Source organism: Abramis brama (genome assembly GCF_963993115.1).
Source record: "Abramis brama genome assembly, chromosome: 14".
Taxonomy (NCBI): domain Eukaryota; kingdom Metazoa; phylum Chordata; class Actinopteri; order Cypriniformes; family Leuciscidae; genus Abramis; species Abramis brama.
Window position 1 is genome coordinate 20,277,655 of NC_139976.1, and position 16,599 is coordinate 20,294,253.

Consider the following 16,599-nt stretch of genomic DNA (forward strand, 5'->3'; position numbering starts at 1 on the left):
CTTTAAAAGAGATTGTATAGACTGTATAGATAAGCCCATTTAGGTTGTTTTAGAAATGCTTTCAAAGTAAATAATAATAATAATAAAGTATTGGCTTTTGCTTGATATCATCAAGGTGTCTTTGCATCTTTGGTAGTAAAAACAAATCTTGTAAAATACTTGACTAAATATTTGCTTACAATCTTTTGAGGATCAAATACTGAAGTCTTGCATTTTATTATCACACCATGAGAATGGATTAAAAAGAGAGCGACACCTAGTGGTATGATATTGAATAACATTTATTGTCAACCAAGAGCTGCTACAGTATATGTTTTAGTGGCATAATTATGGTACTGGACAAACAATACATTTATATATTTTGAGAAACCACATACATATTGATTTGTTATCTGTAATATTGTTGTAACTGTATTGTCACATTAAAAAGATCACAGTCAAATAATACTGCATATTAGTCATATTCATTCATTTGGCAGCAGCGCACTTTATATGTGCACACATTATGGTTTAAAAAGGTATTCACTTTCCACTGTGAATCTTGCACAGAGCTCAGTGACTGAGTGAAAGGCCTCCATTTGTTTTCCACTGATTACATGACTTGTCACCATTAGTGTTTAATGCATTTTAAGGTCACAGTTTGATAGCAACAGGGATAAACAGGGTAAAACAATAAAATGGAATACATATTTAAAATTCAAGCTTGTGAGTAGCGAGACATAGATTTACAGTATGTTGATATGCTTCAAGCTATTCCCAAAACGTACACTTTTTGCAAACTTAAAATGTATAGAAAAGTCTTGTAACTAAAAGCTACTGATGTATGAAATATGAAACTGCTAAGGCCATAGGTAGGTAGCCTGGAAATCCAGTCCCAAATCTGAAAGATTAAGGGTCTGGCATCGACTAATGAAAATCGCCCAGCTCAAGGGGCGACACCAAGCATGCATTTGAAAATCTCACTGCACGCAATTGGATAACACTACGACCAATCACAATAAGGCCCATACGCTTAGTTATCAGCGGAGCTAACTGGTAATGTTAGATTAGACTCTTGCCGTATCCGGTCGGCAAAACAGCAAAAACGTCCTTCTTGCAAAGGAAGGATTCGAGCGCCGTCTTCTGTTCCTCTTTTAGATAAAAAGCCAAGTCTAACTCGTTAATTGTAGCGGCCAAAGCCGTTTCAAACAACTGGTGTTCATCCATAGCCATCTTGCAATGTTTACTAATGACTTCGACGTCACAGCGCTGTCGTCATCTGTTTAGCTCGCCTCTGGCCTGCCTATATCAGATAACCCGATGTGATTGGTGCAACTCGGATACAAGGGCATATTTAATGAGCATCATTAATCGACGCCAGAGTAACTCGCTGAGCAAATTCAGTTTGTGCTCTCACGAGAACTCTGGATTTCCAGGGTAATATGTAGGTTAATCTTTAAAAAAAAAAAAAAAAATTAACTGTACATATTGGTGAAAAAAAAGCACAGAGAAAATATGCAAAGTTCCTTAGTAATTACCTTAGGTGAATATACAAGAGATTGTAGACACAAACATTTAATTTGTTTAAAAGAGGCCTTTGCTCTTTTTCAGATTCAGTTGTTTCCAGTTTGGGAGGGTGTAAAATTCATCCCGTGTCAGGTCCAAAACACTCTGCAATACAAATACAATCTGTCAATGTCAGACAACTTTAGAAAACTATTAAACCAAATTTAGCATTTGCTGACATTTCATGACGCTTTCCATGATGACCATTTTAGACTGAACTATTGACTTTAGGGTGGGTTTTGGGACAAGTTTTGTAAAGGGTAGGGGCGTCAATTGTGTATGGAAGGGTATGGCAGCTGTTGAAATATTAGAAATATAACACCAATTCAAGGTGTAATAGCATTAGAGCACATAGAGACTCTTTTACCTAGATATCATCATAAAGAGACTGTGTCTGTTCCCCGAGTTAGGAATACAACAAACTCCCAAACCTATTTAAGGGTAAAAATCTAATTGATGTTCAACAAATAAAAAACAGATATAATATAGATGAACAAATGATAAAGCTTGGCTTGATGAATATTCCATCCCTCACTTTAAAAGCACTTATTGTTAAGGATATGATTACAGATTATAACCTAGATGTGCCGTGTTTGACAGAAACCTGGCTAAACCAGACGATTACATTACTTTAAATGAGTCCACCCCCCAAGATTACTGTTATAAACATGAGCCTCATCTGAAAGGAAAAGGGGGAGGTATTGCTGTAATTTATAGTAATATCTTCAGAATTACTGAGAAGTCTTGTTTCAAGTATAATTCTTTTGAAGTCTTGGTGCTTAATGTAACACCAAGTCTCTTTCCAGAGAGACTTCACTTTGTGAACTCCACTTTTTGGCCTCGTTGCTCCTGCTGCTGCTGTTGCGTTGGTTTGCGTCTGTAAGCTTCGTATATCTTCGTATATCTTTCTGTTTTGAATCATTATTTACTAGCATTCCTTGTTGTTTATACTGCTAAATATAGATTACTCAACATCACACATTAACCTGACATCAGACATGGGCAGTATTTCAATTAAATGTATTTTAAATACGTATTTAATTACTTTAGTGTATTTTGTAATTTGTATTTTGCAGGTGTGGAAAAAATAAAATGTAGTTTGTAACAAAATATTTTGAGGGAGTGTATTTAGAGTATTTCAAATACTTAAATACTTAAGAAAAATCACCATATGCTTATCACCATAGTAAATGATTTTGCCATATTTTCGGTCTGATGTTGGCAATGGCAATGTCCAGGTTAGATGCACGAAAATCACGTGACACCCTGTAGACCGGGCTCTCTCCAAGAAGTGAATGAGTTTTGAACCCCTACAGGTGATGTCACGGACACTACGTCCATATTTTTTTTAAAGTCTATGTTTTGAACACAGGAGAAGAACTGGTGCTGCTCCTCTTAAAAACGGCATTAAAGGGATAGTTTGTATGAGTTTCCTTCTTCTGCTGAACACAAAAAAAGATATTTTGAAGAATGTCTGTAATCAAACAGTTGACAGTAGCCTAGCCATTGACTTCCATAGTATTTTTTTTCCTACTATGGAAGTCAATGGCTTCCGTCAACTGTCTGGTTACCAACATTCTTCAAAATATCTTCTTTTTACTTCAACAGAAGAAAGAAACTCATACAGGTTTGGGACAACATACGGATAAGTAAATGATGACAGAATTTTCCTTTTTGGGTGAACTTACTATCCCTTTAAGGTAAAGTGTTTTGTGAAAAATATACAGTCTACACACACACACACACATATTGCACACTGAACAGCATTATAGAGAAAATAATTGTGCCTTATGAGATCAATGCACTGTGTTGTCATTCATAAAAGGACCTCATACCTATTATGAAACAGCGCGTCTTTCGTAACTCCACTGAAATCTCCATACTAAGCAAGCGTTCACAATATAACATCCATCTGCAGGTTTTACACGTTTTTAAACGTATTACATATGAGAAATATTGATATTCCGTCGGATTTTGTATAAAATAATCACCAATCCTAGCCTGGGTGCCAGCCTGAACCCCGCCCACAACATTTTTTGGTCGGGAAGTTCGGTCTGGACTCGATCCGTTGAGGAGTAATTATGCTCGGCTCCCAGAAGGCCGAGCCAATCAAATTGCCAGGGCGGGCTTTAATCGATGATGGACAGATGATCTGCGGTTACGTAATCACCCACGTCACCAAAGGTTTTCAACAAAGATGACTGCAGCAGGAGAATTGAGATGTTTAGATTCCGCTATCACGTCTGTTATAAAAGAAATCGACAGCACATTCATTTTAAAAGACGAACAGAGAACCGCAATCAAGGCATATGTCGATCGGAAATATGTGTTTGCCGTCCTTCCTACGGGATTCGGCAAAAGTTTAATTTATCAGCTGACTCAGATGGTTGCTAAGAAGATGGGACGCAATGAAAACCCTGTGGTCATTGTGGTTTCTCCTTTGGTCGCACTCATGGAGTGCTTTATTATTACTTTACTCATTACTTTACTACTTCTTTCTGCGTGTGTGCAGTTGAGCTCTGTTGACAACTATGCGTCGCTCAACATACGTCACTTACTGCGTTGCTCTGATTGGTTGTAGGTCTATCCAATTGAGTGCAGAGTTTTTTTTTTTCCTGGTTCGGTTAAGACACGCCTCATAATCAAAGCCCTATGGAGCAGTATCAGACTCACACTCTGCCTAGAATATGAGCATGACGAAGTCAGGCTACATCAATCCTATAGTTTTCCAATAATTGCGCACGCAGCGCGATTCTACTATGGAAAAGGCATACGCGATCAGGGCAGTTAGAGTCTTGTGTGTAAAACAAACCCACACATATTATGATTAATATGATTAATCATATATATTATGATTAAAATGTAATTTTGATTGTGTGACAAATTCTTTGTCTGCCCATTTTGAATTTACACATTTCTCATATTTGTGTTATTGCTACTATTTGTGTTATTGACCTTTCAGTAATAAAAAAGGTTCAATTTCAGCCATCCGTGCGCCCTTTATTTCTTTTTTCTCGCGCATTTTACGAATTCATCAAACAACTTAGGTGAGTAGGATCAGTCAACAAACACGGTGAGTCATGTCATCTCCTCTTATTGTCACTTGCACTTCATGTAACATGCATAGCATAGCTTTCTCTGTCAGCACAGGATTTACATGTGATAAATGCAGGGAGATAGTAAAGCTGACGGGGAAGATTTCAGAACTAGAGACACACATCCAAACTTTAATTGAGGTTAATTGTAAGAGTGCAAGGGCTTTAGATACTGCTTTGGATGTGACTAGCTTAGTGAACTCTGTACATTGTTCGGTTCCGGCTGTAGTAGAGCCTGTGCAGCAGGGCAATTGGGTGACGGTGAGACGCTGTAGTCGCGGGACAAAACACCACTCTTCTGTTCCGATTACATCTTCAAATAGATTCTCCCCACTCAGTGAAACACCCACTGAGAATCCTGTTGAATGTACCCTAGTTATTGGCGATTCTATTACATGGAACGTGAAAATAGAGACACCAGCCACCATAGTCACGTTTGCCGGGAGCCAGAGTGCCTGACATCAAAGCAAATTTAAAAGTGCTGGCTAATGCTAATCGTAAATTCTCTAAGATTATTATTCACGTCGGCACTAATGATGTTCGACTCTGCCACTAAAATTAATGTTAAAGAGGTGTGTGAACTCGCAAGTACGATGTCAGGCACTGTAATTTGCTCTGGCCCCCATCCTGTTCGTAGGAGTGATGAGATACTTAGTATATTGTCCTCACTCAATTGCTGTTTGTCTAAGTGGTGTCCGCAAAATAATATAGAATTTATAGACAATTGGAAAAGTTTTTGGGGCAGACCTGACCTGTTGAAAAGAGATGGTATTCATCCCTCCTGGGATGGTGCTGCTCTTCTCTCTAGTAATATGGTACATAGTCTTAGAGCTCAAACATGAATTGGGGCTCAGGTCAGGAAGCAGACAGACTGGCTAAACCGACCGTCTGCCAGCTGTCTCACGTCACCAAGGTCAGATAAATCCCATCACATAGAGACTCTTTCACCTAGATATCATCATTTAGAGACTGTGTCTGTTCCCCGAATTAGGACATACAAAAAACTTTCAAACCCATCTAAGGGTAAAAATGTAATTGATGTTCAACAAATAAAAAACAGACATAATACAAATGAGTAAATGATAAAGCTTGGGTTGCTGAATATTCGATCCCTTACTTCAAAAGCACTTATTAGGGGCCAAGCCCCGAAGGGGCTGAGGCACCTATTGTATCTGTTAGTTTTATTATTAGGGGCCAAGCCCCGAAGGGGCTGAGGCACCTATTGTATCTGTTAGTTTTCTTCTTCTTCTTCTTATTATTATTATTAGGGGCCAAGCCCCGAAGGGGATAGCCCCTATTGTATCTGTTAGTTTTCTTATTAGGGGCCAAGCCCCGAAGGTGCTGAGGCACCTATTGTATCTGTTAGTTTTCTTATTATTATTAGGGGCCAAGCCCCGAAGGGGATAGCCCCTATTGTATCTGTTAGTTTTCTTATTATTAGGGGCCAAGCCCCGAAGGGGCTGTGGCACCTATTGTATCTGTTAGTTTTCTTATTATTATTAGGGGCCAAGCCCCGAAGGGGCTGAGGCACCTATTGTATCTGTTAGTTTTATTAGGGGCCAAGCCCCGAAGGGGATTGCCCCTATTGTATCCGTTAGTTTTCTTATTATTATTATTCTTCCTCCTATTGAAGTCTATGGCAGCCCTATGAACCGTACATAGGAAAATGATGAAAATTGGCACACTTCTAGTGATGGTAATGAATAGTAATTGGACCAATTTTGGAGTCTCTAGGACCAACTCTATAGCGCCACCACCAGTTCAAAAATTCAACATTCAAAGGGTTATAAATTTTGAACCATTTGATCTAGAAAAATGAAACTTAGTACACTTGATTCCTCTCATCATGGTGATCAAGACCAATATAGTCCATTAAGACTCCGCCCATTACAGTAGTGGCCATTTTGAAAAGTACAGTATTAAGTTTTTTCACTACTCCTCCTTCAAAATTTAACCAATTTTGACAAAAAATTACTCAAATGATCTTTGGACTGAGACGCACAGAAATGACTGAACAGATTTTTTTTATTCAAGTTTGTTCAAAAGTTATGGTGCCGCAAAGTTAACGAGGTCGACCCAAAATTGGTTCAGAGGCTGTATCTCGGCCAAAGTTTGATCAATCGAAACGAAAATTGATACGCTTCATCGGAAGCATGATCAGAGGGTCCATGCCAAAGTTGGGTACAGCGCCACCTACGGGTCATGAGATATGGAAAATGGCTATTTTGGCCAATAACTTTTGAACAGTTTGTCAGAAAATCATAAATTTGGTATCTATGGATTACCAATTTTGCTAGGATTGAATGAAACACTTGTCCACCATTTTGATTTTTGTCATAAATTGCAATATCTTATAAAGTATTTGACATATCGGCACCAAAATTGGTAAGGATCATCATTAGCATGGCCTGAAGGTACCTGAAAACTTTGAACACAGCGCCACCTAGTGTTCCAGAGGTATAAGGTGTTTTGCAAATATGCTTATAACTTTTGAAAACATAGGTTAAAATTTGATTTATTTATGTCATTACGTTCCTTGGATTATGCAGATTCTGACGATATCTCATTTGTCATTTTCCAACAATGTGACTGTCCGCCATATTGAAGCAAATGGTAAACAGTTTTTTCGCTGCTACTCCTTCAAATCTTGCTCAATTTTGCCCAAAGTTTGCTCAGATGATCTTTGGACCAAGCCGCACAGAAATGACTGAACAGATTTTTGATATTCGCTACCGTTCCAGAGATATTCGTCTCCAAAGTTGATCTAGCCTGTGTTTGTTGCCTTATGCTAGTTAGCTTAGCATAATAATTGGTTAGCATGCTAACCAGATGCCATTCTTTCTAATGTGGCTCTTCAGCTATCAGGATAACCATAAGCTACATTAGCATTAAGCTAGCTTAGCATGCTAATCTCGTTAACATAATTTTGTGTGCTCATTCATACAGTGAAGCCTCTCCTCAGCAGCTGTGTAATTCACGTCCTCTGAGTGGCGCAAGTTGCTAAACCACGTCACGAGTCCCGAACCATTCCGGTCGTGGGTTCGAATCCTGTGTGGGACAACTTTAAAATTGTGTATAAAGTTGTCTTTTAAATTCCTTTCGCCTCTGCACTGCTGTTGGTGCTTAAATGCTCGCTGTGCTTGATGTACATTTACATGTATATTCAATTTGTGCTGTTTTTGTTCTTGCGGCTCTGCATTGCTGTAGTAAGAATACTTTGGTTATTAAAGTTTCTTATAAAGTTTTGAAAGCAAAGTATTTTTAGCTACTTTTTGAACCCAGGGAACCATTGGAGGGCTTGGCCGCTGTATTGCTGCTAGCAGCTATATTTATTATTAGGGCCCAAGCCCTGAAAGGGCGAAGGCCCTATTGTTTTCGGTAGGATTATTTATTAGGACCCAAGCCCTGAAAGGGCGCAGAGCCCTATTGTTTTCGGTAGGATTATTATTATTAGGGCCCAAGCCCTGAAAGGGCGAAGGCCCTATTGTTTTCGTTAGGATTATTATTAGGGCCCAAGCCCTGAAAGGGCGAAGGCCCTATTGTTTTCGTTAGGATTATTATTATTAGGGCCCAAGCCCTGAAAGGGCGAAGGCCCTATTGTTTTCGTTAGGATTATTATTAGGGCCCAAGCCCTGAAAGGGCGAAGGCCCTATTGTTTTCGGTAGGATTATTTATTATTAGGGCCCAAGCCCTGAAAGGGCGAAGGCCCTATTGTTTTCGGTAGGATTATTTATTATTATTATTATTATTATTAGGGCCCAAGCCCTGAAAGGGCGAAGGCCCTATTGTTTTCGAAAGGATTATTATTATTATTTTTTTTTTTTTTCTTCATTATTTTTTTTTGTGCCTTTTTGCCACTTTTGGGGCCCTTAACATGCTCAAAAACTCTTGAAACTTTGCACACAGGTCAGAACCTGCGGCCATCAGGGCCGGACTTAAGCTGGTACCCGGGCGTGGCAGGGGGGCTCGACAGCGCCCCCTGGAATGGGGTCCGAAATCTTGGTCCATATATCAAACACGCTTGCATGTAATAATATGAAACTCAGTACACATATAGATCTCATCGGGCCGAACAACTTTCGTGCTCTAAGTTTTACAAAAGCCCAACAGGAAGTCGGTTATTATACGTTGTTTGGAAAACGCATACAATGGAATGTGAAATACTCCTCCTAGGGAATTCATCCGATCGCCGCCAAACTCGGTGTGAATGATGTCAAGACATTGAGGATGAATTCTTGCGAACAGATTTTTGATATCTCGAACGGTTTGGCCGTGGCGAGGAAACGAATTTATGGCGAATAATGGGACACAGGAAGTGTGTTATAACTTCTGCATACATTATCTGATCTTGCTGAAACTTCAGCAGTGTGTTCGTTGTAAGAGGCCGATCACATGGATGTGACCTTTGTGAGTCAAAGTTATAGCGCCACCAACTGGCAACAGGAAGTGTGTCACTTTCAAAATGCTTTGAAATCACTTTCTTATTTTTACCCGATTTGCTTAAAACTTTATGTGTATAATGTAGACACACGGCAGATGTAGACCTGTGAAAGGATTATTGATATCTTAGATACTGTTGCCGTGGCAACGCATCAAACTTTAATATTCTTTTTGGATGCTTTTGAGACTCTTCACATGCTTGAAAATGCATGAAACTCGACAGACACATCACATTTATTAGCCAGTAGACATGTGCAAAGTTTCAGAAATGGGCGTGGTGAGGGGCTCAGTAGCGCCACCTTTAGTCAAAAATGGGGGCTTAGTTTTTCCTAGAATCACAAAAATCGGTATGTATATTGTTCTCATCGAGCCGGACAACTTTCTAATTCACAGTCATTAGCTCAGACCATCAGAAAGTCAGATATTTTGGTTTGAATGTGGATTTTCTGGAGAATTTTCTCTCTCTCTCTCTGTCTCTGTGTGTGTGTGTGTGGAGGGGGTGGGGGGATTTGTCTATTCCATTTAATCTTTGTTTTTCAAGGTTTCAGGGGCTTTTGGGGCCCTTAACATGCTCAAAAACTCTTGAAACTTTGCACACAGGTCAGAGCCCACGGTCATCAGGGCCGGGCTGAAGCTGGTACCCGGGCGTGGCAGGGGGGCTCAACAGCGCCCCCTTGAACACGGTCTGAAAACTTGGTCCATATATCAAAAACTCTTGCATGAATTAATATGAAACTCGGTACACATATAGATCTCATGGGGCTGAACAACTTCCGCACTCTAAGTTATTAGCTCCGCCCAACAGGAAGTCGGCTATTATGGGTTGTTTGAAAAACGCATGCTGTGGAATTTGATGTACTCCTCCTACAGAATTCATCCATTCGCCTCCAAACTCGGTCAGCATGAAGTCAAGACATTGAGGATTCTAAATTGCGGATGGATTTTTGATATCTCAAACGGTTTGGCCATGGCGAGGACACGAATTTATGGCGAGAAAAGAGAAACACGAAGTGTTATAACTTCTGCATACATTAACTGATCTTGATGAAACTTCAGCAGTGTGTTCGTGGTAAGAGGCCGGGCAGATGGATGTAACTATTGTGAGTCAAAGTTATAGCGCCACCAACTGGTAGCAGGAAGTGTGTCACTTTCAAAATGCTTTTGACAAAAGTGGGGGGGTTACCTTTACCCACAGTTACAAAAATCAGTACGCATATTGGTCTCATCGAGCCGGACAACTTTCTAATTTACAGTCATTAGCTCCGAGCAACAGGAAGTCAGATATTTTGGTTTGAATGTGGATTTTTTGGATATGTCAGATAGGCCTGTCGCGATAATTAAATAACCGTCTGATCGCGATTATTTGATCTAACCGCGATTGTTTCAGACAACCGCGATTATTGCGCTCTTTTATAGGCCTACGGCACAAGGGGAGTCATGGACCAAAATAAATAGACAAGCACTAATTACGTTTTCCAGCAATATATTCAAAGTCATCTGAAGCCATTCCATAGCTTAATGTGAGGGACAGAAGTATATTTACATTGTTAAATTAAAGTTCACAAACTCGTCTGCAGCTGTCAATCATTCCGTTCAGCATTCAAACAGCGCGCATCGTCCGGTTACTTGATGCGCGTGCATGCCCGAAGCGCGTGCAGTTGCGTCCTCTTCATAAAAGCGCTGATGGCGATCGGCGGTGCTGCTGCTGATGTGGTGCTGATGTTTTTGCGCGTGCAGATACGTTATTTCAAATGGCGCGCGGCAAGCACGCTCATAATAGAAGCGGCGCACTCGCTTTTCCATCCGCGTTCATGGATGCATAGCAACGACAGACGCCACGGGAGTACAAACGCTTGTGCGAACTGCGCTCTCCATGACGACGAGGAAGTGTGACATAGGCCTATTAATTGATTTCTAGCCATTGCATTAGCTTTACTACTAGATATATTTATGGAGATGAGAAATAAAAAGCCGTCATTAATATCAGTCCGTCAGAAAAGCAGTTCTAGTCTTATTCTTGGCTGGATAACTCTTAGCAGGTTTAAAAAGCCCTTTTAAAGTTAAATATGAATACAGTTTTGGATTAAATAAAAGTATAGTCAAGTCAAATAAAACATATTTTATCTCCTGTATAGTTTGGTAATGCTACAATAAGATACCATTCATTAACATCACTTAATGTGTTATCTAACATAACACATTGAGTGAACAATATATTTTTACAACATTAATGTTTGTGAATGTTATTTAATACAAACACTTGATTGGTCATGTTTGTTCACTTCATTCATTGTGCATTAAATAATGTTAACAGAAATAATGTTAACTTTTGATTTTAAAAATGTATTTTTAAATTAACCCCTAAAGGAGAATAATTGCGACAGTATATAACTATTGTTTTTTTGTTAGGTCATTTTATCTAATGTTATCTAACAAATGGAATCTTATTGTAAAGTGTTTTTAATACTACAGTTTCCATCTTTGTAACTGTGATATACACTTTAATATAATTATGTAAATTTAATCTAAATTAAGCTTTGGTACCGAAATTGGTACCGAGAACCGTGGATTTTCACTGGTATCGGTACCGAATACTGAAATTTTGGTACCGTGACAACACTAGTGCAGATGTTTTCAAAAATTACTTTTTGCTGCTGATTTATACACTCACTAAGTTTAATAAACAAATTGTCATAGCTATTGAATATATTTATTTAATATTTAAAGGTGTTAACTGTAATCTTACACTGCAAAATGATAACTTACAAAGGATTAAATTCATCACAATTATTTAATGAATGAAGCACAAAGCCCTAAAACAGACAATTAATCGGCATAATCGCCAAAGCCCTAACACAGACAATTAATCGTCAAAGCCCTAAAACTGACAATTAATCGGCATAACCGCAATTATTTTTTAGACAATTAATCGTCAGCCAAATTTCATAATCGTGACAGGCCTAATGTCAGACTCTTGAGTTTTTAGCTACTCCTCCTAAGTGGTTTATTTTATTCACACCAAACTTTTTCAACATGATAAAAATACATTAAAGATATATATATATATATATATATATATATATATATATAAATATAGCTGCGAGCAGCGATGAAGGGCCAAAGCCGGGGGCACCGCCACCCCGGTGCCTTTAGGTAACTAAAGGCACCGGGGTTGCGGTGCCACCGGCTTGGGCCCGTAATCGCTGCTCGCAGCTATATTTATTATTATTAGGGCCCAAGCCCTGAAAGGGCGAAGGCCCTATTGTTTTCGTTAGGATTATTAGGGCCCAAGCCCTGAAAGGGCGAAGGCCCTATTGTTTTCGGTAGGATTATTATTATTATTATTAGGGCCCAAGCCCTGAAGGGGCGAAGGCCCTATTGTTTTCGTTAGGATTATTATTATTATTATTATTATTATTGTTCTTCAAGGGTTCGGGGGCTTTTGGGGCCTTTAACGTGCTCAAAAACTCATGAAACTTTGCACGCAGGTCAGAACCCGCGGCCATTAGGGCCGGGCTGAAGATGGTACCCGGGCGTGGCAGGGGGGCTCAACAGCGCCCCCTGGAACGGAATCCGAACACTTGTCCATAAATCAAACACACTTGCATGTAATAATATGAAACTCGGAACACATATAGATCTCATCGGGCCGAACAACTTTCGTGCTCTAAGTTTTACGCCAGCCCAACAGGAAGTCGGCTATTATAGGTTGTTTGGAAACGCATGCTGTGGAATTTAATGTACTCCTCCTAGGGAATTCATCCAATCGCCTCCAAACTCGGTCAGCATGAAGTCAAGACATTGAGGATGCTAAACTGCGGACGGATTTTTGATATCTCGAACGGTTTGGCCGTGGCGAGGAAACGAATTTATGGCGAATAATGGAAACAGGAAATGTGTTATAACTTCTGCATAAATTGACTGATCTTGATGAAACTTCAGCAGTGTGTTCGTTGTCAGAGGCCGATCACATTGATGTGACTATTGTGAGTCAAAGTTATAGCGCCACCAACTGGCAGCAGGAAGTGTGTTACTTTAAAAATTCTTTGAAATCACCCTCTTATTTTTACCCGATTTGCTTCAAACTTTATGTGTATAATGTAAACACACGGCAGATGTAGACCTGTGAAAGGATTTTTGATATCTTTAATACTGTTGCCATGGCAACGCTTCAAACTTTAATATTCTTTTTTGATGCTTTTGAGACTCTTAACATACTTTAAATTGGATGAAACTCGACAGACACATCACATTTATTAGCCCGTAGACATGTGCAAAGTTTCAGAAACGGGCGTGGTGAGGGGCTCAGTAGCGCCACCTTTAGTCATAAGTGGGGGGGTTAGTTTTATCAACAGCAACAAAACTTGGTATGTGTATTGTTCTCATCAAGACGGACAACTTTCTAATTGACATTAACTATGTCCGACCAACAGGAAGAGAGATATTTTGGTTTGAATGTGGATTTTCTGAAGAATTTTCTCTCCCTCTCTCTGTGTCTCTGTGTGTGTGAGGGGAGGGGGGGATTTGACTATTGCTTTTATATTGTTAATCAAGGTTTCAGGGGCTTTTGGGGTCCTTAACGTGCTCAAAAACTCTTCAAACTTTGCACACAAGTCAGAACCCCCTGCCATCAGGGACGGGCAGAAGCTGGTACCCGGGCATGGCTGGGGGGCTCAACAGCGCCCCCTTGAACGGGGTTCTAAAACTTGGTCCATATATCAAACACGCTTGCATGAATTAATATGAAACTCGGTACACATATAGATCTCATCGTGCCGAACAACTTTCCCCTGGTCAAGTTTTACACCAGCCCAACAGGAAGTCGGCTATTATGGGTTGTTTGGAAAACGCTTGCTGTGGAATGTGAAATACTCCTCCTAGAAAATTCACCGTGTCCCCTCCAAACTCGGTGTGCATGTAGTCAAGACTTTGAGGATGCTAAATTGTGGACGGATTTTTGATATCTCGAATGGTTTGGCCGTGGCGAGGAATCGAATTTATGGCGAGTAAAGAGAAACACGAAGTGGAATAACTTCTGCATACATTAACTGATCTTGATGAAACTTCAGCAGTGTGTTCGTGGTAAGAGGCCGATCAGATGGATGTAACTATTGTGAGTCAAAGTTATAGCGCCACCAACTGGCAGCAGGAAGTATGTCACTTTCAACATGCTTTTGACAAAAGTGGGGGGGTTAGTTTTAAGTACAGTAAAAAAAAAAATAGTTTTTATATTGTTCTCATCAAGCCGGACAACTTTCTAATTTACATTCATTAGCTCTGGCCATCAGGAAGTCAGATATTTTGGTCTGAATGTGGATTTTTTTTGCAAAATCAGCCTCTGAATTTTTAGCCACTCCTCTTACACTATTTATTTTATTCCCACCAGACTTTTTCAACGTGATGAAAATACATTAAATATGCTAAATTGTGAAAGAATAATAAATATCTCAAACGGTTTTGCTATGGCGAGGGATTAAAATAATGTCCAAAAAGGAAACACTAAAAGCCTAAAATCTTCTAAAAATGTAATTATATACCATTTATTTCTATATAAAAGTATACAAATATCACAACTAAACCCATTTTATCCTGTTTTTAAAAAGAATTTTATTCTAATTTTATTCTAAAATTAAAAACAGTAAAGTAAAAAAAAAAAACAAGTCATACATAGGGCTATACTGCCCTCTTGTGTCCAAAAGCACATCAAAATAGTATATAAAACTTTTTACCAGGTAGGCCAATATTCTATTTAAAGATACATTTATTAGGTATGTGTCTGAGGATATTTTCCCACCGGTTATTCGACGTGTGACACAAGCGGGTGCTTTTAAATTGCTAATATAAAAGTAAAAGAAAAATACAGACTTCCACACTGACATTGATAATGTTGCACACACAAATCACACAAGTTGGAAAGAATGATGCTTTTAAACAACACTAAACCGCCATTAGGTGTCGCCAGGCATCCATCTTAATAAGCGAGTCATTGATTCATTCGTTCAAACGATTCGTTCGAATGAGTCGATCATGATTAAGACAGATGTTTATGGATTGATCATTCAAACTTTGAGTCAACCGATTCCTTAAAAATGCTGAATCGTTCAGTTATGAGAAAACACGTGATGCGTGATGGTTCTGCTGTGATCTTTAACTATTTTCGCTGCTGAAACAGAACAAAAACAATCAATACTGCATCTAAAATGTAAGTGACTTAATTGTAACTGTTTATTAACCTGTTGTATGAAATCTAGGGGTGGGAGAAAAAATTGATTCTTAGATGCATCGCGATGCGGACGTGGACAATTCTGAATCAATTCACAAATGTCAAAAAATCGATTCTCTAAAAAAATATTTTTCTAATAATGTAATATTGACGGAACGCAACGGAGTAATATTGAAATATTGACGGAGCATCAATCATCATATTAGAATGATTTCTGAAGGATCATGTGACACTGAAGACTGGAGTAATGATGCTGAAAACTCAACTTTGATCACAGAAATTAATTGCTATGTAAAATATTTTAAAATTGAAAACAGCTGTTTTAAATTGGAATAATATTTCACAATATTACAGTTTTTGTTTGTATTTTTAATCAAATAAATGCAGCCTTGGTGAGCAGAAGAGACTTCTCCTAAAAACATTAAAAATCTTACTGACCCCAAACTTTTGAACGGTAATATATATATATATATATATATATATATATGTATGTATGTATGTGTGTGTATGTATGTATATATATATATATATATATAAATATAGCTGCGAGCAGCGATGGAGGGCCGAAGCCGGCGGTACCGCCAACCCGGTGCCTTTAGGTAACTAAAGGCACCGGGGTTGCGGTGCCACCGGCTTGGGCCCGTAATCGCTGCTCGCAGCTATATTTATATATATATTTATTATTATTATTATTATTTTGTCAAGGTTCCGGGCACTTTTGGGGCCCTTAACATGCTCGAAAACTCTTGAAACTTTGCACACGGGTCAGAACCCGCGGCCATCAGGGCCGGGCTGAAGCTGGTACCCGGGCGTGGCAGGGGGGCTCGACAGCGCCCCCTGGAACGGGATCCGAACCCTTGTCCATAAATCAAACACACTTGCATGTAATAATATGAAACTCAGAACACATATAGATCTCATCGGGCCGAACAACTTTCGTGCTCTAAGTTTTACGCCAGCCCAACAGGAAGTCGGCTATTATGGGTTGTTTGGAAACGCATGCTGTGGAATTTAATGTACTCCTCCTAGGGAATTGATCCAATCGCCTCCAAACTCGGTCAGCATGAAGTCAAGACATTGAGGATGCTAAATTGCGGACGGATTTTTGATATCTCGAACGGTTTGGCCGTGGCGAGGAAACAAATTTATGGCGAATAATGAAAACAGGAAGTGTGTTATAACTCCTGCATACATTAACTGATCTTGATGAAACTTCAGCAGTGTGTTCGTGGTAAAAGGCCGATCACATGGATGTGACTATTGTGAGTCAAAATTATAGCGCCACCAACTGGCAGC

At 39.3% G+C, this 16,599-nt stretch overlaps 1 protein-coding gene across 3 annotated transcripts in view; it reads right to left on the minus strand.

The window, feature by feature from the left end:
* Positions 1 to 265: 265 nt before the first annotated feature.
* Positions 266 to 16,599, minus strand: part of svild (supervillin d) — a 287,700-nt gene continuing 271,366 nt past the window's right edge. For all 3 annotated transcript variants that reach the window (XM_084135929.1, XM_084135927.1, XM_084135928.1), the window contains exon 28: positions 266 to 1,650. In XM_084135929.1, the coding sequence (XP_083992055.1) occupies positions 1,564 to 1,650 (87 nt within the window). In that variant the 3' untranslated portion in view covers positions 266 to 1,563. The remainder of the gene's footprint in view (positions 1,651 to 16,599) is intronic.